The sequence below is a fragment of the Trachurus trachurus genome (assembly GCF_905171665.1).
Source record: "Trachurus trachurus genome assembly, chromosome: 15".
In the NCBI taxonomy this organism is placed as follows: Eukaryota; Metazoa; Chordata; class Actinopteri; order Carangiformes; family Carangidae; genus Trachurus; species Trachurus trachurus.
Window position 1 is genome coordinate 20,297,394 of NC_139906.1, and position 26,449 is coordinate 20,323,842.

The 26,449-nt window shown below is 41.4% G+C and overlaps 4 protein-coding genes across 5 annotated transcripts in view; 2 read left to right on the forward strand and 2 right to left on the reverse strand.

Annotated features, from left to right (window-relative positions):
• Nucleotides 1-1,788: 1,788 nt before the first annotated feature.
• LOC310997781 (uncharacterized protein) lies at nt 1,789-6,610 on the forward strand (the record flags this gene model as incomplete). The annotated part of the gene is made up of 10 exons (XM_083987573.1): nt 1,789-1,798; nt 2,657-3,288; nt 3,491-3,613; nt 4,029-4,088; nt 4,448-4,572; nt 4,660-4,721; nt 5,098-5,270; nt 5,417-5,470; nt 5,590-5,651; nt 6,559-6,610. 10 exons carry the CDS (start codon nt 1,789-1,791, stop codon nt 6,608-6,610), a joined length of 1,353 nt encoding a protein of 450 aa, XP_083843699.1.
• pla2g12b (phospholipase A2, group XIIB) lies at nt 6,503-10,150 on the forward strand. 2 transcript variants are annotated; one of them, XM_083988163.1, is made up of 4 exons: nt 6,503-8,423; nt 8,901-8,989; nt 9,120-9,285; nt 9,432-10,150. In XM_083988163.1, exons 1-4 carry the CDS (start codon nt 7,838-7,840, stop codon nt 9,548-9,550), a joined length of 960 nt encoding a protein of 319 aa, XP_083844289.1. In that variant the 5' UTR covers nt 6,503-7,837; the 3' UTR covers nt 9,551-10,150. The 2 variants fall into 2 exon arrangements, with proteins under 2 accessions (XP_083844289.1, XP_083844290.1); XM_083988164.1 differs by having other exon boundaries at nt 6,506-8,423; nt 8,901-8,977.
• oit3 (oncoprotein induced transcript 3) lies at nt 9,719-20,041 on the reverse strand. The gene is made up of 9 exons (XM_083988162.1): nt 19,924-20,041; nt 16,640-17,014; nt 16,428-16,538; nt 14,244-14,366; nt 14,016-14,138; nt 12,937-13,097; nt 12,377-12,789; nt 11,100-11,199; nt 9,719-10,943 (listed from the first exon to the last, which is right to left on the reverse strand). Exons 1-9 carry the CDS (start codon nt 19,979-19,981, stop codon nt 10,785-10,787), a joined length of 1,623 nt encoding a protein of 540 aa, XP_083844288.1. The 5' UTR covers nt 19,982-20,041; the 3' UTR covers nt 9,719-10,784.
• A 2,491-nt stretch (nt 20,042-22,532) lies between these two features.
• mcu (mitochondrial calcium uniporter) overlaps nt 22,533-26,449 on the reverse strand; it is a 55,791-nt gene continuing 51,874 nt past the window's right edge. The window contains exons 8-9 of the mRNA XM_083988387.1: nt 25,934-26,050; nt 22,533-25,703 (exon numbers count right to left, since the gene is read on the reverse strand). Of these exons, the coding sequence (XP_083844513.1) occupies nt 25,623-25,703; nt 25,934-26,050 (198 nt within the window). The 3' untranslated portion in view covers nt 22,533-25,622. The remainder of the gene's footprint in view (nt 25,704-25,933; nt 26,051-26,449) is intronic.

The window sequence follows — 26,449 nt, forward strand, 5'->3', positions numbered from 1 at the left end:
TATGCACATAACTTTGGCCCCATTTTAAGACACATTATTAGCACTTAATACAAAATATGGCACGTGGGCTATCAGATTACTTCTGCATGTGTAGTGACATTATGTCACCCCCAACACTTCAAATCACTTTTCTAGCCCTTACGCCTAGCACTAGTCTTTTTTATTTATCAGACACATGGTAATCCCCATTCGTACGTTTGATCCATTTCCTACATCATGTTCCACCATCTATTAAAAAGGCTTTCTTTTTATATTTTATGTCCAAATTTTCTTGGTGTTGGAATGTTTGGCTGAGTTGGTGGCAGAGATGAAACACCTTAGGTGTTTCAATATTTTGTCATCCATAATATATAATTTGTTGAATAAATGCAATGGTCCCGTCAGGACGTTTCACCATGCTCAGTTGTTATCTCTCAGTAAAACAATGACACCTACTTATTCCAACAACAAGGCTGCCCACCACTACACGGCTGCACTCTGGTGTTTAACAGCTGGTGACCAACACTGAGGCTGGAAGCCATCCATTGGGGTTTTCCAACTTTAAATTAATTTGAAATGGGTGGAGCGGGGATGATGAATAACTCTTCACATGCTGTGTCTTTTTTTTTTTTTTTTTGCTGTTTGCTCAGCAATCTTTAATTTGTGTTATTTTCAATTACAATTGCAGCTTTTTTCTTCCTTTTCCTTTTTTTTGATATATAGTCATTATGAATACAGACAATTTCCGGACAGCAACTGCTTAATTAAAGCACCTTTTTCATTTCTCTCAAGCTACGGTGGTGATTATTTTTATTTACATTAGTAGTACTTAGTAGTGCTTGATTGGATATTATGGAAGATAAATGCTTTTTCTCAAATCCCATTGTCATGAGCAACACAAGCTCAGTTGGCCGGTAAACACTTCAGATCTTCAGACATCATACACTGCAGCCCTGTTTTTTTTGTTGTTGTTTGTTTGTTTGTTTTTACCTCAAACATTAAAGGACAACACAAGAATGCAACTTACTGTAATGCAGACTCCCAATACCAAATACTGGAAACTTGTTTCAGTGAAGCATAACATGTTACACTGTATTTGCCCTCATGCTCAGCTCTGCCATCTGGGTGCTTTCCTATTCTGGCCGTGCCAGCCCTTAGGCCTGAGTCTCACTCCCTTTCCCCTTTTCCTTCTCTTTTGCAGTAAAGGCTACATCACGACTGTGTATTTGCACACAATAACCCAATTACTGTGACTAACCCGATTAAGATAATAGTTTGATTGAAGCATTTGCAGGAGTTTTTTCAGTAACCCGATTTCCCCAACAACCAATGTTTACACGGTTTATCTGGTAATTTGGTTATTGTGTGTAAGGATTTGTGGTAGCCTGCAGGAAATTTGAGTATCACAAAATAAGAAAAAAATGGTAAATAGGGAGAATTTGTTGGAGTCTGTTGTTTTGCACATTAAATAATTTACAGAGCACATTTGCAGTGTTGAGAATTAAATTTGAACAATGTCACATTGTGTTTTTTCTGGATCTTGACTAAATTCATAGCAGCCATGTCAAATGACTAACAAGATGCAGATGTAGATGTGTTCATTATCAATTGTGATAATGAGTTTAACTCTTATACTGTTAAAGGACTCTTGAAAGGAGAAGAAAAGCCCAAACTTGGAGTTACCCTCATGAGATGAAACTCAGATAGGCTTGCATCAGCAGCAGCAATAATGATGAGTTGTGCTGACTTGTAGAGACTGGTTCTGCAGTCACAGTGAAATGAGAATTAAGAAGTGAAAGTATGAGTAAGATGAAGCCTGGTGAGTGAGACATTGTGACTTTAGTATTAATCAGTAGCCTATTTATTTATTTATTTCAGTTTTCTTTTTCTTTCATTGTGTCACATATTTAACACTGCTTATGAGACATCATTCCTTTAATGCATAATGCTCAACATAGGGCAGTAAAATAGAGTGGTTCCTTTAGTAGCTAGATACAGTAGAGACTCAAATGAGCTGGGGGTTGCCATTCAGTTTGCAAGAAAAGGGAAGTAGGGTAAAACAGAGAAATGAAACACTTTATCATTTGGCATTAGTCTACTATACCATACAATCATGGAATGGATCATTCATTTCAACTGATCAAATAGCAAAAACTTTTGTTTTTAATTGGCAACAACAATTACTGCAATATACATCTTTTATTAAACCCATCACAGACTATTTGGGGTTTAACATCGTGACTTTAACGTCACTTATTTACCTTCTCAGGCACAAATGAGATCTTGCACCTCAAAGCTCATGGGAACGATTATTAACAAGACAGTGAACGCAACGCAAGCACTACGCGTTTGGGTCTCCTGGCAACCGAGACTGTTGTGGACTTGAGGAAAGTTGGTTTTCTGCTTCCTGTCCTACTGTAAGTAGCCTACAGCTAGTTACCAAACAGGTGAGCTTATCATTTATGGTTTCTCTATTTCATCTTTGCTTCAGCTGCTTACAAACTAAATATTTACTTCGCATGAAAGTAAAACTATTTAGCATTAGCTACCTCCCTAGCTTTAACTTAAAGAACGGTTGAAATACAGTTTTAGCTATATAGGCCCATTTTCCCCTAATTTTTTTCATTCTTATTCTTTTTCACACATTTTCATGTTGTGTATTTGCTTTGGATAATAGTTCAATTCAATATCAGTACATACAGTAGGCTAACTAGGCGCTCTGGGAGCGACGTTCACAGCCTGCTACTGGCTGCTGAGGCTGGTCAGAAGGCTGATATCATGACCTACTCCTCAGGTCATCTGGGGCCCCACAGTCTGAACCAGGGTCAGCCTCATATGGACACAAAGCAGTCTTTCTGGAAGATGTCTCAGTGCCAAGAGGAAACCCCAAGCCCTGTGACACTCCAGCAACGCCGAACAAAGGCACTGACCTGTGTGAAGAATAAAGCATTGAACGAGTCTCCATCTGAGGTCACTGCTAGCACTGCTTTAGTGGAGTCTGAAGTCTCTGAGTCAAGACAAGACCAGGCTACTGATCATTCATCACATGCAGACAGGAGAGAAGATACAAGCCAATCTGACAAAGCTCATTGCTCGTCATCAAACTTGTTGCTGCTCCAGCCGAGAGATTTTTCCCACGAGGTTAACCCTTCATCTGATGTGGAGGGGAGATGCCAGTCTGAGCAGGAGGGACAGAACAATGAAGACCAACCAAAGACAAATCAGTGGTTAGGTAGGCAATTCATAGCCAAGGAAACTCACTGGGCTGGAATAAATGTTGCAGAAAAGCATGAGAAAAAACTACAAAAGGTGAGCCTGGTACACAAATCATGACATCATCATAGTTCTGTAGTTGCACTGGTTTCCTTATCTTCAGTCTTTCTAATATGCCTATTTTGAAAAGAGATGCTTTCTCCACACTCTTGCAGAAGGTGCATGAATAAAGACGCACACAGACTGGCACGCACATCTTCACTTGCTAACGCTGTGTGTGTGTTCCTGTCACATCCAGGAGCTGAAGAAGCTGTCAGTGCAGAGCTGGCCCAGCAGAGACCGCCTTGCGGTGTTCAGTGACGTCTTTGATGATGTATGTGAAAGCTCGCCAGTATTTGGACGCATCCTCAGGGAAATTAAGGTTTTTCCATTTCCTCTGTACCCACTAGCACATTTTTAGCATGTGCCGTCAGACGTATTAGAGCCAAGAGAGAGTGAATCCCTCGTGTAGCAAGCGGAAGTAGAGCAACCACTGGACCCTGGTCATGAAACGTCAGGAAGCAGGTCATCAGAGGGCAACGGCTCCATTACAGCTCATTCATAAGAAATGTCATGCAAGTTTTGTTTGTGCACTTTGCATGTGAAATAAACTAGGATTAAATAAAACTAATCATTGCTTGGCATTCATATGTTTTCATGGACAGGAATGAGCACTCTCTAGATTATCCTTAATAAGGGCACAAATGTTGTAGTAATGTGTAAAAACTCACACTAATTCACAAAATCTGTACCACCCTGTTGTGTTCATGATAAATGTCTTTTGTTTGTTTTTTCAGACAGATTATGATTTGTATGTTAACCACTTGATGGATTCCCACTTACCTCTACATGACGAGGTAAAGCACGCTGGCTATGATGTGATCAATATAGATTTAGATGGTACATACAACATGGGTGTGACTCTCTGGTCTTATTTGATGTTACGGACATTGATTCCCTTCTGTAGGTGACTCACTGCAAGCATAATCTAATGTCTTATTAAGTCCTGTGAATTTGTCACTTCAAAGTCTGGGGAAATCGTTTTGCATAGTATGTGAGAATGAAAGAAAATAGCATCCTATAATATTAGTTCTGATGATAAATAACATTTATCACAAGGCCTGTAATTCATTTCAACGGTTGGTTTAGGATATATGTTCTTTATGTATTTGGCAAACAATAAAAGTCTTAATTATAATTTGTTGTTGCATTGCAGTCACCGAATACTTCACTTGAAGACCCCAGCACTGGCAAACTCAGGGAGGTGGAGGTGGATGAGGCTGCAGAGGAGGTTCGCAGGCTGGAGGAGGAATTCAGAAGCGCTCTGAGGGAGAATAAACGGTACTGCAAGCATCTCTGCCAAAAGAAAAAATTATATAATAATATATTGTGTTATTATTAAGTATATTTGTTCTTTTTTAACCTTAGAGTCCAAAATAAATTACAGAATGTTCCAGCTATCGCAGGCCCAGAGGACAGTGACATGAAGAGTAAGTCTCAAGACTACATTGGTATATCTGATCATTGGTAAAACCACATCTAAGCATTTGCTGCACTATCCTGCAGGGCAACAGCACATTTGTTCAGTCTTTGGACACACTGAACAAATAATCACTTTGTCATGCCAACAGACATAAAGAGAGTTTTGTAGTATTGGTGAGTCAGCTGTGACTTTATGATGCCTCCAGGGGTGTGAATGTACAAGTACAGAACAACAGAAGAAGCCTCTTGGATAAGAGGTGAAACGTCTTCACGTATCTACGACCTAGTCCAGCTGCCTTGCCCTAGACTCAACTTTTCTCAGACTTCAAATGCATCATTAGTCACTACAGTGCATTCATGCTCATCTCCTCCCTGTTTGGACAGATATACCTCTGTCAGGGCCGCAGAACGCAGACCACACCGACAGTGTGCAATTCAAGAGGCTTCAGGTATTGAACATGTGGACGGAGATCCAACAGCTGGAGGAAGAGATTAAGGAGAGCCAGGTGTCCACTGTTACAGCCACCGACACTGAAAGACGCATCAAAGACCTGAGGGTGCTGGCAAATTACCTGGTTCTCCTCCACTAACTCTAAACATTTCAGAGATAAAGTTAGCACAGGATGTGTGATTGGCGATTGCTACTGTAAAACTGCATATAGCTGCACTTTTTTATGTAACCTGTTTTTGTGTTCACATACAGAGAGAGACACTGGGACTGATAGCCTCAAATGAGCGTCTGAAGGCCGCCAACAAGGCAAGGGAGTTTGACCTTTTTCCTCCCTTATCATTTTTGTGATAGTATTACAGATTTTAAATGCACAAATTGCTGTGTGACAGAGGGTCATGTTTTTTGCTCTGTATTTTTCCCTTAAGAATATGGAAAACAAAATCAACTCAGTGCTGAACAAGGAGAAATTAAACAAGACCATGAGACGGTACATGTAATATTTCACTTACGCTATGTCACAATTGATCAGAGGATCCAAGGGCCTATTTCTTGCTAACTGCTGCTCTCTGTTTTTACCACTAGGATGTTATGGGATGAAATACAGGACGATCTGCAGACAGACAGTGAATAAATTCATCAACAAATAGACAACAGACTTCTCGAGATGGCTGTTTCAAAGTCACATGGTATGCACAAGAAAATATGCAATGAAATGTTTTTAAAAAATCACATATTTCACAGCAACAACATAGAAACCTTGTAGTATTCATAGCCCCCAAGCTGAGTGTGTAGGAAATCTCTTTATTGAATATAACATGTAGATCATATGTTAAAGCTGGTACAGTAATATCAATAACACAACTGAAAATATTCTATTACAAGTCCCGCATTGAAGCAGCTGCTACTATGGTACACTTTAGCATGTATTTTGATATTGTTGATGGTTACTGTGAAGCTAATATTAGCTACTTTATTTACTGTCTGAAAGTTTAATCTGGAACAATCTCCTCCAGTTTAGAGGATGATCATGTATTTTGTAGTCTACTCGTATACTAGTATTAAACCACCTGGAGTAAAAGGTTTGCCTCTGAAAGTGTAAAGTGTTCAATTACACCTAGTACACATACCTCAAAACTGAACTTAACCCTCTGGCATGGTGCTCACATTGCCCCTGTAAATATTTTAAAATAAAATATAATTTAGAAAGGAACATGACACGTCTGTGACCAACGAAATTTTGTTTGGGCAATAACATGCAACATGCAGATGTGGTCACCACAATCAATGTCTTTGCTATACTATTTACTATTTAAGTCCTCACAGGAAATGGATGCAGGAACATTTCATGTGTGGAAGGAATGTGATCGAACAATAAGGCTCTTTCCTTCTGACAGTGAGGACAGTGAGCTTGAGGAGAGTGACAGTGAGGAAGAGTGGACCGAGTAGTAGCATAGTTAGGAGGTCAGGATCAGTCAGTAGAGTAACATAGCAATGTATTAAGTGTATTAACCAGCTCCCAAAACTGGGGTGACATAGCTACAGTATTCCCTCCTAAAATACAAATGCATGCTATAGAGGGTTAAACACAAATAAGAGTAATTTCATGTAGTTAGTTTGTTCTGCTGTTTGTGGTGAACATTTACTTTTATTTGTGTTGCATAAGCATCAGTATTCTCAGGCCTAAGACTATGAAAGGGCTTCAGGCTCAGTGATCACATGCATATGCGGTGTTTCATGTTAGAAGATGTCAGATTTCACAGTTTCTAGTCCCCCTGCAGCCAAAGAGCAGCAGTGATTTTGACACTTCCCATATGTTGTTTTGGTGGCCCAGGGCTGTTCAATTACTATATTTTAATATGAAGAAGATCAGGAGGATAACAAGCCCTTCTATGGCTACAAGACAGTAATCAGTATTCATTTATACAGACTCAATAAGGCAAGAAAATGAAATCCCATAACGTGATTCACAAGTAGGAGTAAAACAGACCTCATTTGTTAGGCAGGGACACTAAAGAAATACATTTCCACAGCATTAGGAGCACTTTAATATATAACCACAAGAGGGCAGCACATACATATCAGAGAAGTGCTCTGAAGTTTGCACTGGAACAAGCTGCTTTGAAAACAACCTCATGCTGAATGATTAAGATAATGCACCACTCTCTACTTGTTGGCCGCTGAAGTACCAGTGTGTGACCTTTATCAAAATACAGTGGCGCCCGTTTGAAGTTGATGATATGTTGATAAAGGTCACAGGCTGAAATGTCAGCATTCGATGTGGCAAGTGTTAAAGTGAATAGGAAGAGGGTTTTCCTCTAGGCTGAAGTCATGTGACTGTTGAGTCACAAAAATCCAATTATGAACTCTGGAGATAAAACTGTAGTGAAATCACTCGTTTAATGTGCTCAAGAATCACAGAGAAAGAGAAGATTACAGGAATTGAATTAGATTTCTTTGGATTGATGTGCTGGTGACCTTTGCCCCCATCATGAGAGGGGGTGCCTTGCTGTCTGCTAGAACCTAATCAGAGGTCAAAGTCTGCTCTCTGGCTGACACAGCCGGTAGGAGCGCAGTGTGTTTTTGTCCCTCACTGTCTAAGCCCTTCTCACCCTGTTAACAACACCTCGCCTTGTGGGGAGCTTCCTCGGCTTGGATTGTCGCCAGCTCAACACCATGCTGACCCGGACTGTGGTCCTGCTCCTCCTCTGCGTGTCCATGGGCATGTGTGCCACTTTAGGCCACTACCAGGCTCAAGAAAATGAGGTGGAGGAGGAGGCCCGAGCTGCGACCTCGGCTACTGCAGATGAAGGTTTTATTGCAGCTTCCTCTGTGGGTGATTCACCTGCAGCTGAGGAGGCTGTAGCTGATACTAGCTTTGGTGACAAAATATTAGCTAACATACTTGCAGTGGGTAACCCAGCAGCTGAGAAACAAGAAGTGGCAGATGGGGCTCCAGCTGAAGAGCCAGGGATAGACAGTGATGGGCCTGCCAGAGACATCCCTGCTATGGATGCTCTTGCTGAAGAGGCTGTCACCCAGAAGCAAACTTCTGCGAAGGAGGAGGAGGAGAGTGAGAATGAGAATGAGATCAGACCCATGAAGACTCAGTCCCTGGACAAACCCTTGGCTAATGAAGAACAAAACAGTTGGAGCCTTAACTCAATTAGAAATAGTTTCCAGAATGTGCATGGATACTTTGACTCACTGGTGGAGCTGGTGGGGGGTAAGGATGGGGTGTGCCAGTACCGCTGCAGATATGGTAAGAATGAATCTTGTGAATTAATCCACTGTCATGTTATTGAGAAAATCAGATGTCTAGTGTCCAGGAGGTGGGAATGACCAACAGATAGCTAGATTGCTGTTGTTATTGGGGTGTTTTCAAATCAATATTATGCTGTCCAGATCCAATATCCCTTCTGTTACTATGTGTGAGTTTCCTAAGAACACTTAAACTTAAGTTTATCAGCCACTTCAGGTCTTGATCTGAGATTACAAAAACGGCTCGTAGGCTGCTGCTGATACAGAAACCTGAATACAGTCTTTATCAGTCTGGGAGGTATAGATGTACTGTACCTTACAGTTATACAATCAAAACAACTGTTACGTGTTATCTTTGCTATGACACAACATACATAGATATGAATCCTTGACTGGGAGCTGATGATGACATTACCTTGTCAATACACTTTTATGTTTGCCCAAGAATTAAATGGAACCTTCTTTGTTGTTTTCTCAGGAGAAACTCCTCAGCATCGGCCCAGCTACCAGCCTCCTGAGCCCAACGGCTGCAGCTCCTCTCTGGCTGGTTTCCAGGTGAATGCCGCTGTAGGTGGCCTGTTTATAGGACCAACAGCCCAGAGCTACAGTACATCACTGTGAAGCTGGCTTCAACTCTAACACTATAGCTTCTGTGTGAGTAAACTGTGCTGACACAACCTGATTCTTCATTTCACAGCTTGACCTGGGGATCCCTGCCATGACAGAGTGCTGCAACCAGCTGGACGGGTGCTACGACACTTGTGGAACAAACAAGTACGACTGCGACTCCAAGTTCCGCACATGTCTGCACGGCATCTGCTCTGACCTCAAGAAGAGCCTGGGCTTTGGGTCAAGGGTGCAAGGTGAGAAAATTGCAAAGAGTTACTTCTCACTTTTTCCTGGCTGTGTACTAGAATATCTGACAGGAGCATCACTCTTCCTTGTGAGTTATGGAAAAGTAAAAAGTTAAGATAAGTAAACGTGTCTCCCTTCTTTATCTCTGTCCTAGCCTGTGAGTCGATGGCAGATGGACTCTACAACACGGTGTGGACTCTGGGTTGCAGGCCTTACATGAACAGCCAGAGGGCAGCATGCATCTGCGAGGGAGAGGAGAGGGACGAGCTGTGACACAGAGCACAGTGGATAACTCCCAGACACTTTCACAGACAAATAAGAGGGTCATGGGTATTTTCACTGATTATACTGTATATTTATAGGGTATTTGTCAAAGAGGAGATACTTCACATGAGCGCTCTGAAGATTAAGAGCCAGGGACATAAATGAGCAGTGCAAATGAACAGTTTCTTAGCTTTTATTCATAGGTTTTACAAACAAATATTAGATATCTGAATATGACTTGCAGAATCTTGTTCATGCATGTTATACTCTCCATAGTTCATTACATTTTAAGCCATTTTTAGGCCTCTATGACTCCATTACCATAAATTACTCTGATGACTCCAAACAAAGTGCCTGATGGGAAGGATATTGTAGTAGGATTAATTTGCTCCAGATAGAAAGTCACAAGATAATTACTGTGGCGCACACGGTACATTGTGCTCTGGTATTTAACATTTATCAAACTAGTCTGTTCAGACCTTAAGTCTGCGTATTGTAAAATGTAATGCTTATTACATCTACTATGTTAATGTTTGATGTAAGTTATTTGTCAGTTATTTGTTTTGTTTTTTTAATGAATAAATGCATGACTAATTGCAGTTTAAATGACATGATTAATTCTAGTTTAATTGTCAGAGTGATGAAGCGTTTGCATAATTTCCGGGCACAGAGCACTAATATCTCTTTCCCACCACACTGTAATGTGTGACATGCTTCCCAGCCATCGATTATACTGAGCAAATGAGTCAGGATGCATCTGTGGATGTTGCACATGTATTTTTCAAGCCAGTGATAGTGTGAAATATAAACCACTTTTATAAATCCACTAAATCTTTAAGCTGTAATCAAGCCTGAGAAATGCCTCAAAGTGTGTCCTAGAAAAACATCCGTCATGCTGGAGTTGTTACAAATGAACTGTGGCCCCTCTGAATGATTTCTAATAGAAATGTCATTCACATTAATGTCAGCAAATTGTGCTGCCAGGCAAAGTGGGGGACACTTGGATACATTAAGCAGAATTTAACTGATCTACAGCAAAGCAAGAGACACCGGCAAAAAATAGTAATGTGTTTACTGTACATCTACATGACCTAAAAAGGGACAGTGCAATAACTACTCTGTGAGTGTAAACCCATATTTGTTTGCTATTTTAAATATCAAATGAAATGTTAATGTCCTTTATTTGCTGCTGGCTTGTTTTCATTGTGTTGTTGTTTTTTCTGGCTGTATGTCAGCATCATGACTAAGGCAGGATAAAGATGGGACCTCCGCTCAGTGTGTGGTGCTGCTGCTGCTGCGGTTCACTCGTCCGCGTCTCCCTCCGCACACGTCTACGGCAAGGCTGAGCACAGCGGGAGTCTCCTGCCCCACATACTAACACCAGGCAGTGGAGGTAGACTTGCTGTAAACAGAGGAAACACACTTATTTTAAGCAGAGACCACCATCAGAGTGTGAGGACACTGCTAATTTAGGTGAAGCCAGTCTTTACATTATGGTGCTACTGTTACACAGACACACACTCGCCAGCTGGCTCCCAGCATGCTTCTTTTTACTCACTTGATTGTCCTTGCCAATGAACTTGAACACAGGGACCTGGTAGTGCTTAGAGAGCTGGTCCTTTGATGAATACTGTGTCACTGCTCCATCTGAGATGCACCTGGATCAGAAGTGAAGGAGGGGAAATACAATCATAAGTGCATACGATATCTTAACACAGTATAGGCTACTCAGTGATCCATATATATTTCTAACTAGCTATTTCATCAAGTTGAGTTGCCCCAAGGCCTGGAAAATCTGCTGTATTTTTAATAGGCAATCGTGAAAATAGATTGTAGCCCCTACTATTTGGTGTTCACACAGAAACATGGAGGACTCTTACTCTAGATTCAATGAAGAAATGGTTTGCCAAAAGGGAGTGTTCCCCAGAAAATAAGGCTGTTCTGTGTTTCGATTTTTTTTTTCGACCCAAAACATTCTTGTTTTCTTTCCACATTAATCAGAGCGCGAGGCCAGTGGCATTTTTCATCTGACATTTCCTTGAAGGAACGGAGATTTCCTGTCCTATAACTGTCAAGCAGCTGATGCTGTGGAAACAGAGCTGGGTCTGATCCAGCCGATGTGTATTAGAAGAACTGTTAAGTTGCCAGAGTAAATGCAGCTCTGGTCCTAAAGATAAAACATTAAAAAGACAGAATTCAGCAGTTTTTTAGTGCATGAGCAAGAAGTTCACCTAAATTACAAAAAGCTGTTACCCTCTCACTTCTTGTTGTACTAAGCATTTCTGTTTTCATTTGCTTGGGTTATAAAATATATATAAAATTAGATTTGAAACATCTATTAACTTTCTCTAGATGTGAAATATGACTTCAGAGTTGAAGACTTTTATTGAAATGACTATCAATAAAAACAGAAAATGTCACAATGAAAACTGATGACTGTTTAGTTCAGACTAACAGTGCTGTAATCGCCAAACAAAATGTAGCTATTTTACAAGCAAAGTAATCCAGAGAGAGAAACACCAGAGACTGACTTGATCTTAAAAACTGGCCAAATAAAATTGAATTTATTGACCAAATACCAGAGGTTCTATAAATATCCAAGCATTTTTGTTTTGTTTTGTTAAAACACAGCACACTGCTAAACAAACCTAAACATCATTCAGTGTGATACTGTAGAAGAACTTGGCATAGAAAGGAAAGGAAAAACAGAACAGAAACCTATTCATTAACAAACATGTGTAGGTACTGTTTAAGCATTACTGTTTTCTGCTTGAGGTGTGGCATATCGAGAAGCACAAGAGGGTTTGAAACTGATAAAACCTCCAAACTATTTACCCGTCTTTGATGAGATAATACTTGAGAGCCTGGTCAGCTCTGGGGCCTGGTGTGGCGAAGCAGCTCTCCACTAGCGCAGAGAGACCGTCCACTCTCTCTTTGGGCTCCACCCCGAAGAACAGGGAGTCGTGGAGCCGGAGCTGGGGCGGGTTGCGGTACGGCTCGGAGAACTCTGCATTCTTGAAGAGCTCCAGGAAGAAGGGGAAGACTCCTTCACTGTGGCCGGCCAGCTTCAGGGCTGAGCTGCGCAGACTCGCCTGGTACCCGTCTGACACATGGTACTCTCTGGGGAACACACAGGTGACTGGGAGCACCAAGTTGCTGGTGCGAACTATTAAGTCGCTGCTGCTCCCTGGGCTGCTCCTGGGGAGGCCGGTCACCAGGTTGGTTCCCACAATCTTGTCATCAGTTACCTGAGGGTCAACATTTACTTTACTTCAATAGCTTTTTCAGTGACAAGCTCACACAACTGTGCTCTGGTATTATTTCCCCAACCCCTAACCATGAAGATTAAACCCTGAGCACATTCGGTCTAAAATTTCCAACTCAGTAATCCTGACCTCCACCACTGTGCCACAGGTCTTGAGGCTGAAGTTGAGGTTGATGTGTGTGCCATTGGAGACGCCGCGACAAGACGAGTTGGACAAAAAGAGCTCCAGTCCTCCAACAAGGTCCTTAGGAACTGACACTGTAATAGAGCTGGGATCACACTGGACTGGCACTGCAGGGGAGAAAAATGTCTCTTATCATGAAAGAGCACATGGGTACAATAACAAAGGGCAGCGTAAAACCATCCCACAGTTGTTTGATTAGATGAAGACATACTACACAATCTCTATTGCTGAGCACATGAAAAATGACAGTGAAAGCAAAGTGCAGAGGCAAGGAGAACAAGGTTGTATTCTTTAACATGTTTTCTTGAAAGAAAACCAATAAAAAACCCAATATGTGTTTCGCCTTGCAGCACCATCTGCCTGACCCTTAGCTAAATAATGTAAGAATTTGAGTTTGTCAATATTGTGCTTCCCTCAAGGTACAAGGTGCAGCAGCCTCATGCATCTGTTTATATGCTGCTTTTTCCAATTGTCTCTGATGCCAATTTGAAAAGAGCTGAAATGATTTGCTGTTTTAATGATTGGTTACCATAATCCAAAATCAAACTTGTTGGCAACCACTTTTATTGTTTTATTATAAGCAGTTTTTCTATCAAATGCGCCAAATATCTACTGGTTTCATGAATATTTGCTGTCTATTTTTTGTTTTGTGTGATAATACACTGAACATATTTGAGATTTTGACTGTTGGCAGAAGTAAATGGATTAAAACTAACTCGTTGTTTTTACTTTACTGTTGCATTATTCCATTCCCCAGCCAAGAGGTCTGCAGAAAAGAACTGGCCATTCCTCTTATCAACTGCTATTATGATTAAAGATCCTCCATGATAAATAAATGACCATGTTCTATGTTATAAAAAAAATTTTAGATACAGACTAAAAAAAGGGTTTTGGTCAAATCTCTACCATCTTTTCAGATTAATGCAAGCATGAATCTGAGTGTCAGTTTGCTTTGCTGTCTCATTGATAATCTATCCTCAATATCTACCCTTATCTCACACACATACACACGTACATATACCCACCCTGACATGTTTGTTTATCCTCTCCCAGCTCCAGTCCTCTCGGGCAGTGGCACTGATAAGAGTCCAACAGTGAGGAGCAGCCATGGCTGCAGCCTCCATTGTTACCGTCACAACCTGCTATCTCTGCACAAGGCAACACAGAGAAAAGGAAAAGATGGAGAACACCGTGTGGTTGATGGTTTAATTATCTCAGTACAACACTGGTGTGTTATACAAATATAGATATACCTCTGCAATTGTGTCCATCCTCATCCAGCACACGGCCCGGCCCACAATCACAACGCCTGGAGCCCTTGGTGTTCACACACACCTCTGCACAACCACCATTGCCCTTCTCACACTCATTCACATCTGAACATGGGACACACAGCACACCTGGGTCAGTAATTATCAGATGAGTCTTGTTTTAATTGACTGAGTAGCAGAAGGGTGGAGTTATTACCTCTAGGCAATTTGCTTAGCACTTTGTGGAAGAGGATGATAAATCAACTTTAAAGTACTTTAAATCTAAGTTTATAATACTGAGGGGGCTTGTAAAGAAATAATGATGGATGAAATAAGAGGAGAGACAAAAGTGAGCGTGCAAGAAAGTGAGGAAATGGAGGGAGTGAGGATGGAGAGATGAGGAAGTCATTTCTGAGACACTGAAAGGCTGATTTGGTTGATGGATGAATAATGAGATAATGGCAGTTTTCAAATATGCTAGATTCCTACTTCATGCCTGTCACAGATAATCAGGTGTACCATCCAGTGTACCACACACACACACATACGAATACTGAAGTCAGCAAATATAAAACATGATTTTGTTACCTCCTGTTAACAGCAATCAGAATACAGTTATAGAAATTAGATCAAATGGCCGGAGCAGCAGTGGCAGAGTCATGGTGCAGTGTAATGTTTCTGCAGTTGAAGGGGGCTGGGCGTGTCAATTCAAATTTCTCCAAACTCAAATATATCATCTGGGGGGCCGAGCGGAGTCCAACGCAGAAGGTTTGGTTGAAACCGGGCCAGTGGTTTTGGAAAAAATGACCAAAAACTCCACAGGCGATTTTAAAAACTTCTAACGAAAAATGGCATTTTGGCCCAAAATTCTAATTTCTCCAAACTCAAATATATCATCTGGGGGGTCCGAGTGGAGTCCAACGCAGAAGGTTTGGTTGAAACCGGGCCAGTGGTTTTGGAGAAAATGACCAAAAACCAAAAAAAAAAAAGATTTTCAAAACGTCTAACCCCCTGGTTAGTGTAAATATTATGGTGTAGCTGATACAATGAGTTGATTTTACAAGAATAAATATCCACACATTTAGTCAGCAATAAAATCACACAGTGCTGTGAGTGCTGCGATTCACTGGTGTGAAAACTATTAAGTGAGTGAGTCAGAAGTTGGAGCAGCTTGCTGAAACTGCTAAAATGGCTAAAAGTAAAGATTTAGTAAGAAATGTAACAGCTGCTATGTCATCCATTTTTATTACAGTATTTAGTGACTGTAACAGCTCAATAATATCCAATTAAATCAGTTCAAATGAAGAGTGTCGAGTTTGGGTACAGCAAGAGGGTCTAAGAGGTTTTAAACCCCTGAGAATGATAGGTGAATCCTCTCGCTGTTTCCACTACGTGGTCAGATGGCAAAGTGCATTTAATTGTCTTGATATTCAGTGACAAAATAATCCAATCAAATTAATTTTCATCAGATTTACTGTTTTGAACTTTTGTGCTCTTGAAAAAAAAACCTGACATGAATGATAATGGAGTAAGACTGTGAAAAACTATAATAAAGAATTTCAAAGGAGGTTAAATCGAAAGCAACTGGACTTAGTTATTTGTCTAGGAAGACGTTTCACCTCTCATCCAAGAGGCTTCATCAGTTCATGTACGCAACTGACCAGGCTGGGACTGGTCCAACTATCTGGTGTGGAGACTCACTATTTAACCTCTGGTGTGGATGTGTGTAAATAGTGAGTCTCCACACCAGATAGTTGGACCAGTCCCAGCCTGGTCAGTTGCGTACATGAACTGATGAAGCCTCTTGGATGAGAGGTGAAACGTCTTCCTAGACAAATAACTAAGTCCAGTTGCTTTCGATTTAACCTCCTTTGAAATACTATGACCTGGGCAAATGAGAATATGCACCGGCTTATAATAAAGAAAGACATAAACTTTATTAGAGCTCAGACATCCCATTTGAGGGAGGTAAACAGGGATGTAACACTGACTCAGAATGGCATAAAAACATGCCTCCTAAAATATGAATGTATATTGTCAAAACAAATCAAGGGTTGGCTTGTTATTGTTTTTCAGAAACCATTTCCAGTGTTTCCTGCTTCAACATTCCCTTTTCTTATCTTCCTCTGTTGCACATCTTATCTGTCCCCTCGCTTCCTTGTCCCTCTGTGTCCCTGTCAGTCTCACCCAGGCATGTTTGTCCGTCTGGTCCCAGCACAGTTCCAGATCCACAGCGACAGTCAGACTGAGGACATCTGGGACCCTCACAGTCCACCTCATCGCAGATATCATAGAAATCTGTGCAACACACATGTACATTAACATAACAGCATGAAAATTCAGTAATAGGTTTTATGTAGCATGCGGTGACTTTTTACACGTCAGACACGGTCACTCACGGCCACAGTAAACATGGAAGCAGACTGAGGGTCTGGGCAGGCGGTAGACAAAGTACCCCCCAGCGCAGGCTTTCACTTCTGCGTTAGCGCTCCATTGGCAGCAGTCGCCATTGAAGCTGGCGCACACAGGCAGGCTGACGATGCCTTCACTGGGTTGGGGGTGGCTGCCATTGAGCCAGATGGGAGCGTGGGTGCCACAGTGATTCTCAGAGATGCAGAAGGTGGGCATGGCATCCCCAGCCATGCCGGTGAAGCGGTACCACTCTCCAGACATGTGGCTGTCACACAGGGGCACACCAGACGTCTGGTTGACATGGTAGTCTGTGTTCCTCCAGGGCTCGTTCAGGCTGATGTAGGCAGAGCACGGGTCCAGGGCTGAGGCATGTGTGTGGGATGGAAAAAATGAGAAGAATTTTGTACAGTCTCTGAAAGGGTTGTCAAAGTTGGTAACTTTTCAGACTCAGACTCAACTTTTACTGAAGCAAATGATAATGTGATGAAACAATGGAAGGGAAACTTCACCCTTAAGAATAACAGTATACTTCCTCTATGCTTCCCCAGTCTTCTAGACAGGTTTCTTTTTATCACAACAGAGGCAAAATTATGTTATAAACTCTTCTTCAATTCCTGTGAAAATTAAAATATCCACAACCAAAATTACCTGCCGTTGCTACATGTTAATAGAGCCGTCTTTGTCTCGTCATTTCAGTGGCATGCGCCTTTAGCTGTGAGTTGATTCCAGGTGATAGCAGCTGTCACTTTGTGAAAGATCCAAATGTCTGCTCACCCCATAAACAAGTACAAAATCTTTACTCTCTTCAGTGAGATTGTGTCTATCCTGCTCACTGGAGCAAATGTATACATTACCATGAAGCAAAGCTTCAAGATAAACTGTACCACAGTCAATTTTAATTGAGCTAAAAGTCGAGCCGTCCACAAAGGGCTCTTTATCCAGCCAGTTCTGTCAGTGGCGACTCTTCTCACTGCAGCCAGTTGTGCCGAATCAGGGGAACAGCTGAATGGGCAGAGTAAACAAAGTGCAGCTACACAATCAATAGTCTCCCCCCTCATCATGCCCTCTCAACAGTGTAATTAAGAGCTAGATGTAAAACAAAGAGAGAAGAAGAAGACATGAGGGATAATGGGAATGGGCAAATTGGATAAGAGTGACAGTAACTGTTAATCACTGAGTATCAGTGGTGATGAGGACACAGCAGGAGGTTGATCACCTCAGCAGTAAAGCATCTTCAGTGACAGGCCACAGCCAGGAAACATGACAGTGCGGAGGACCGGCACGGAGCAGTGAACACCAGCGTAACCAGGGCTCCATGCTTTGCATTTAGCTGGATTAATGCTCAACATAAAATGTCCACGTTTACTCCCTCCCCTCCATACCTTGAATAAAAATGGCTTTCTGTGTGACACCTAGGTCAAGGCTGACAATAACAGTTCCTCTCATATCTGATATCACATGTAAACATGATGACACACAACCATGCACAAGCTGTGGTAGAAAAAAATGTGAATTCATTTCACAGACGTACGCGCACACACATCCTTGTAAATCTATCTTTGTGAGGACATGTCATTGACATAATGTATTCCCTAGACCCTTACCCTAACCTTAACCATCCAAAACAAATGCCTAACCCAAGTCTTAGCCCTCAAGAAGCCCTTTGAAAAAGTGAGGACCGGCCAAAATGTCCTCACTTCCCAAAAATGTCCTCACTCTGTTGGTTAAAAACTTCCGGTCCTCACAACGTAGCATGTACAAGAACACACACACACACACACCAACCAATAATGGACTGTCCATCTTGTCGCAACCTGCTGCTTCAGTTAAAGGAGGATCAATCCATGTCCTGGGCCTGAGCCTGAGACGTACAACTGGCCGACTGTGTTCCAGCTCGAGCACCACAGAGGGGGCAGAGGACAGAGCTGACTCATGCAGTTCTATGTTAATGGAGGTATTAAATCTTCCAGATGGGGCTCGAATAACTTAATACAGCTATTAAGGGAACGTGGAGCAGCACAAGACCCAGGTCAGACTCCTGTGTGTTATCTATATAGATGAAGATGAGGACCAACACTTGACAATGTCCAACCTTATTGTTCCTCATAAAAACAATTTCATGTTAAAGAATTAAGCTGAAGATATACTTTCACTATCTTTAATAAATCCCATGAAAACAGCAGAACCAACAAAGAAACGGTTCTACAAAGATGTGCCGATTATCTAGAATCTGATATAGTATCTTCAAATCCTGTGCCATAAACCTCAGTTATTATCTAGACACTATTAAAACACATCAGTGAGCCTTGGAGTCTCATATATTACCTCATCATAAACATGTGTGTTATGAATCATTTTCAATCCCACTTCCTGATACTGCTGCTTTAAATACTGTTTCAAATAAATCAATCCACAGTGTAAAACGGTCCCAGCCTGAATTTACCCCAGTTTGAGTGACATTTAAAAAAACAACAACAACAACTATAGATCTCTTCCCATTCTGGGAACATATTTAGCCTTTGGAAGTAATATGTATTTGATGTGCAATTTTCCACAATAAGTAAATAAATTTAGTAAAAATTAATTGGCTCGGTGCTGAGTGTCAGAGAAGTCCTCTAGTATTAAGAGATTAAACAGCCACATTATTGGTTTTGGACTTTTCATTAAATCTGTTGGAAGTGGGGCATTGAATAGCTCACTGGGTTAAGCAGGCACCCCATATACAGAGGCTACAGTCCTCACTGCAGCGGCCCCTGTTCAATTCCCTCGGTGGCCCATTGCTGCTTGTCATTCCCCCTCTCTTTGTCTCCCCAATTCCTGTCTATTTCAACTGTCCTGTCAATTAAAGGCAAAGAAATAAAGCCCCAAAATAAATACTTTTTAAAAATGTGTTGACAATAAGAAAGATTTGGCTGCTTCCTTTTCTTAATCTATAGGCGTTATGCACAGCTCCACTACTTCCTGAACTTAGACAAGCTCCTTTATTTCCTGTCTTACATTATTGGACAAACTGATTAATACAGGTGTGCCTGACCATTGTTGTGACTACTGAGGTCAGAGTCAGACACACCTTTATTAATTAGTTTGTCCAATAATGTAATACACTTGTTTAAGTTCAGGAAGTAGTGGAGCTGTGCATAAAGCCTATTATATCGTAAAGCACAATGGACACAGACAATGACACATTTCTGTACAAAAATGCAAAATAATCTTAGTGCATGAGACACCTGCCTGTTCTGAGTGTAAACAAAATGGGAAATATTACACTCACCTTCACCTGCAACTGCAAGAAATTCCTGAAGCAGACTGGTAATCACCCAAAAAATCATGATGTTTTCTCACAGTTGGATGAATAATAAATCCAGATTCATGTGTATGGTGTGTATTCCTATTGGGGGTCTGTCTTTAATAGGCTTGTCTTATCTGTATACGTCACATTGTCATGTCTGTTTCTCACCTTGATCCCCTGACCTTGTTCTCCCTAAATCCCACAACAGGACCATCCTCCCATTGTTTCAGACTGAACAGTCCCCACACTCTCCTCCCCTGTCTCCACACACAGATCACTTTACACTACCCTAAACTATCCCAAACATATTCAGAAAAAGTGTGTTTTGGGCTTATGATAATTATACATGGCTATCTACTCTGTCTCATCCCCCCCTGATTTAAAGGCCACTGAAATGAAAGCAATGATGTGATCTCCAGCAGCATTAAACCAGCCTGATTAATCTGCGTAACATTGTGCAGCCGGCGGCAGCATCCTTCACTTTAAGGCAATAGTTGGGTTTGCACACTCAGGATTTCCCTTAAAGTAGACTGAGACACTCTGAGCGACACTGTCCTAGTGACTGAATATGTTCTCATCCAACTAATTACTTACCCACCAGTACAGGCCAGAAAATGCCTAAAGTATGGTTCTTTTCATTTAGACGCTGCCCAAACTAACCTCTTGCTAGCAGTTTTTATTGCTTATATGTAATTGAAGCAATGGAAGCATTAATCCTCAAGGCTGTTAGAATAAATGAGGTGGAACATGCCATTCTTCTTTTGTGATTACCCCTGGAAATAAGACACTGTTAGGCCTCCCGGCTGCAAGTCTCTACGGCACAGGCAGATTCAATCAGCATTTTATTACACCACTGCATAACCACACTGTGCAGAGGGAAGTCATACAGTATGGACGCAGAGTTCTTTATTTTTAATGGTTTCCTTTTGTTCAACTTTCCTCTAAATTTCATCTTAATATAGTTTTCAGACTTTGGACTTTTGGGTAAACTTTAAAATTATATTAACTGTGCTTACATTGGTTTTAGTGATTATACTGCGGTTTAGTCCTGCTGGCAAAGTGACATATTTGGATGGTGATGTTAGTCCATACAGAAATATCTTAATGACAACTGAATTTATATATTTTTTGTTTTGCACAACGACGAAAGTGTTTCCAAGGACACAGAAAAGTGATGGACTGTGGGGAGCACTTTTGTTCAATGCATCTTGACTTAAGAAGTAATAAAAGTGGTTACCTGTAAGTGTAAAATAAGCAGAGTTTTTTTTTATGTTGTCAACATCACATTATCCAGATATTATTGCAAATGTGTACTGTTAGTTTATCCTTAGCTTTTAGTCAGGTCCTTCACTTTTGAGTGTCCCAGGAAATACTTGTGTTGTGAGTTTTTTGCAGCAGGTAATTATGCAGGTGTTGTGGAGGGTTTCCAGCACATATTGTCAAATAAATTAAGTTGTTTTCTTAATTTGTAGCAAGTCTGTGAATGTGCATGTGTTGTAGCTGTATAAAGTATTATGAAGTTTTGAGGACATGTTGATGAGCAATGAGTGGTAGCACCATTAGGTCAACATTTTAATTACTTCACCACACTAATGAAGTAATTTCATGCCTTGTGTTCCCATTGCTTTTCTGTAAACTTGCAAAAGACCATCATAACCATGTGTTGCTTCATGTATTTACTGGATACACACACATTTATCCCTGCAGGTCTATCTCATAGGATGTCCTGTGGCCTGAGGCAGAGCTCGAGGCCAAGGAGAGGAGACCTTGAACATCTGCTTCTTGTAAATATCTCACATACAGTAAGTCCATAAATCATTCTTCACTTCAAGAACAACAACAGCAACAAAAATACAACTGGACCACTGGCTCCAAAAACTGGATAAGGATTTTATTGATAATTGAATTACATTTCTCTTTTATACATATTTCATAAATGATACAGGATTTTACATTTTTCTTTTTTGCCAACATTACAGCATCATATGTCAACAGAAGAAGAAAAAAATAGACAAGAAAAATAAAATAAAATAAAACAAGAGGTCAGAATGGAGTACAAGATCATTTCAAATCCTATATTCTGCTTCACTCTTTAGGCATTTTAAACATGTCTTATTGTAAGTGCACACAAACAAGATATTCAAAACATAACACACATTCAAAACAGAGAATAATAATGTGACTTTGGGAGAAAAAAAAAGGGTGAGGGTGGATGAAAATGATTGAGAGGGACGAGAAAGGGAGGTGTTCCCCGATAAGTACATGCGTGCGCCTGACAATTTTCCTTTGGACTCAGGACTTTTCCTTTGGATCCAGGACGATATTAACTGAGGTCAAGAGGTCACAGCCTCCTTATAGGTGCACCGAGGATGGAGGGTGTTCTTCCATTTATTGGGGAGTATAAATGGCAGATTTATGGGAGTAAATAAGGTGAGGACGAGATGGAACTGGGGTTTTGATGGGGTTTGCGCAGTTGGTTGGCTGGGATTAAGTCAGGATTTGACAGGGCAGGTTGTAAAGACACAGTCCTGTCCACTGCCCTTTATATCTAGGAATCTCTACGAACAACGTTCTTAAATTATCTTTGCAGGTTGTTGTGTTTTTTTTTGTTTTGTTTTTTTTCCCTTTTTTTGATAAATCATCTTTTTTTTTTAATTTTTACATAATTTCCCATGTAAACATACATTCATGCAACACCCTCTTTATAATAAAGTTTCCCTATATTTGATATATTTCGTTTTTAAAAAATAAAAGCGAGAGAAAAACAAAGGCAATTAACGGTGGATGGTGTGATAGAAAAAAAAAGGAGGACGTGATGATGGGGAGGAGTGTTGTGCAGAAAAACAGCAGAGGGGAGGATTGGACTGCTGACAGAGGCCTCAACTCTCTCAGCTCCCAGAATACATCTCCAAGGAAACGTTGTGTGTGTGTATGAGTGTCATTGTGTGTGTCTGAGGGAAAAAAATGAATTTAAAGCTCATGAGGATGAGGGTGGGATTGATTTTTACCACTATTGACAAGCGGGGATTAGGGACAAACTGTTCATGAATATGGTGATTTGAACTTTGCACCTAGAGCCCACACCACTCATCAACATATGGATTAATTAAACACACGTTCTCACACACACAGAAAGATCTTTTTCAGCTTCCAAACATTTAAATGTAGCCCTCCTTAATGCAAAGGCGTCATTTCAATTAATGTTTACCAAACTGAAATATCATTTAATTAATTACTCATCCAAAAGGCACCATTTCCCTTGGAGATAACGCACACATACCACCACACACAGTGACAGATCGGACCATATCCTGCTCTGAGATCTGCATGGCTAACGTCTGATTTCACCTAAAATCATGCATTTTAATAAAAAGGAAAAAACAAAATTGCATTTAAACACAAGGATCTCCTCGGTCGGACTCGGCCAACTGTTTACACGTGAGCAGGAGATGATCTGGAGCTGGAGTCTGTGTGCAGGCACGTCATGTTGTTGTGCTTCCCCCTCTGCAGAGGCGATATCCAGCAGTTAAGAGTGAAAATAACTGACTGAGACTCTTTTTTTGACTCATGAATGGGAGTGGAGAGAGGGCCACCAATCCCCACCCTAAACAGAAAACTAAGCTTATTCAGTGACCATCCAAAAAAGTAAAACAAATGGACAACTTAAACATATGGCTTCTATCACTTTTGATGTAACTGATCGGGGGGGATGAGACTTCAGCTAGATGTGGCAAAGAAAAGTGTCCAATTAAGTACAAAATTGCAATAATGCTCCTACACATTCACAAATTTCTACTGAGGGCATACCACAGCATGCAGTCTACCCTGCCTTGCCATCAAGGGAGCAGGGGGGCATTACAGCAACAGTGGGAGGAGAACACTCTGGCTTTGTTTCAGGATGAAAAAAGCCTCAATGATACAATGCCACGTTTTTTTTTTAGGATGTCGCCTATTATTTTGTCTATAGGCTGAGAGGAAAAGGCTGATTTGGAAAAGGTAAAATCTATGATACAGGGAAGAGGGAGATACTGAACTGCAGGACATTTAGTCAGATTCTGCTCCTCCTGTAAACTGTGGCTCCTCTTTTTTTTTTTTAAAAAGCCATTCATTTCATCAGATATATTAACCTATAACATGCCTGTAAGGTTTGTCTGAAGGCAAAGGTCTCTGAGCATTTTAACCCCTTCATTACTTGAAGCATTAAGCAGCTTTTTTTTTTTTCCGACCAAACGTGGCATTGCTCAAAAGTAATCAATTCCAATCAAAGCCACGTTCAGCCTGATTTGGCTTCAGCTTTGTCGCCCCCTTTGTTGGCCATGCACACGAGCCGTATGTCCAACCTGGACGTAGTTACTGTTAAAATATACCACGTGTGTTTGTCATGAAAAGATATGGAATAGCATACAGTGTGAATGTGCGTAATGTGACGTTGTGGATATGCAGTAGCAGGGGTCTTTTCGTGGCAGGAGATCTCCAGAGGATGTGAATGAGATTCTCATGAGATGACGTTTGGAAGAGAGCTCCTCCCCCCACTGAAAAAACTAGCCTCTGGTCATCTGTTTATTTGATTGTATACATATATATATTTTTATATTCTTTTCATAACAAATATACTATGGCTTTCAAAATAAAAAGTGCCAAAATATTTTTTTTTGGAATAAAAGAACACACAGTGATGTTGTTTGTCGGTAGTACTCTCATAACTTGCGCAGACCGGGCCGCTACAGGACGTCAACAGGAAGAGGAAACGAGGCGTCGCCGTGCCTACATCCTGCGGGACGAGACAAGCTCCTGACACAAAGGTCACACCGGGAAGGACACCTGTCCGTCACCTGGAGGAGACGTGGCCCAGGGAGGGAGAGGCAGCAGAGTTCAGCTACAGGAAGACGACCGTCTCCCTGATGGTGCGACTGCAGTCAGGACTTCCTTGTAAACTTTAACATGAGGGACAGAGAGTCTCCCTGGAGCCTGCCCCAGCCAAGAGTATAGGTGTGTTGTGTGTTGACAGTTTGACTGCTCAAGGAAGCGGGACTGTACTGCTGTGTCGACCCGCTGTGTGGCCAGGGTCGGTGTCCCAGAGTACCCTGAAAGTCCCACACACACATACACACACACACACACACACACACAAAGACTTGACAATGCCCTTCTGCGTGTCCTCTGTCCTTGAGTGTCTATAGAGTTGTGGTAAATTCCCATTTTCCCCCTTTGGAGTTCCCTGCAGGCTGTCACTCTGAAGATTTGAGGCATATCCATAGTGCCCAGTTGTATTCCATCATCCTCATCATCATCATCATCATCATCATTGTCATCGTCGTCGTCCTTTTCATCATCCTCACCAAACTTCGGCTGTAGTTTTTCAGTTCCTGGTATTCTCACCATCCTTCTTCGTTGTCTTTAAGCGGTTTTCACTTGCAATTCCAACTGGAGTTTTCAGTCAGGAAAGTAAAAAGAAAGAAAAAAGGAAAAAAAGAAAAAAACCCAAAACAAAATAAAACAAAATAAAAAAAACTAACTCCCACAGTCGAGAAAGGGATGGGATTATTGGGTGTGGGAGGGTAAGGGAGGGGGTTGAGAAATAGCTGGGGGTAAAAGGGGAGGGAGAAGGGTGTTGGACGACAGGAGGGAAGAGGGTAATGGGTCGGAGCTGAGAGAGGAGGAGGAGGGAGTCACTCCTTCCATCAATTTTTACTGGCGGTAAGCTGCTGAACTGGGAGCTGGAGCTGGAGCGGGTCCCGGAGACGCTTCAGATCCAACTCCACCTGGAGAGGGCGGACAGAGGAGAGAGAGAGGGCGGAGTGAAAAAACACGATGAGATGAAAGTAACTGTGTATGTGTGTGTGTGTGTGTGTGTGTGGGAGGAGGAGGTTTAAAAGTAGGTCTATCCACAACTGTTACAAATCCAAGTATTGAACCATAAAATGTGCGAATCCCTCGTGCTTATTTCAACATCACACAACCTTCAGCTTTTCGCCGAGCGACTTCACTGTACCTCAGCGACATCACCCTTCAGCTTGTTGTACTTTTCAACGTCGAAGCGTGTCCTCTTCACCCCCTTGTGGAAGAACAGCAGATACTGTCTGTCTCTAGCATCGGGGTAAATGTACTCCTGCAGGTTACAGAGACACACAGACAGAGTTAGTTACTCAGAGGGGGTTGTCCTTGGGCCAAATCCCACTCACAACACACCGAACATCAAATTCTGATTCACAGATGCTGAATCAAATTTCAAAGAGCACAGTTCAGCCTTTTGAACAGCCAAAAATATTTCTACTTCACACATGGTGTTGCAAAAGAAGCATAACCGTTGGATTTCATTACTGTGATGCTTCATTCTCTGGTTGTTCAATTAGTTTCGCCAAATATTTGGTATTGGAATCAGTATTTGGCTCAAAGGAAGCATCTAAAACGTGCCCACTAGCAGTAAGGTTATTAACAACATTAATCTGATGATAATTTATTTAATCTTTTGAAAATATCTGAAAATTTTAAGAAAAGCACATCAGAA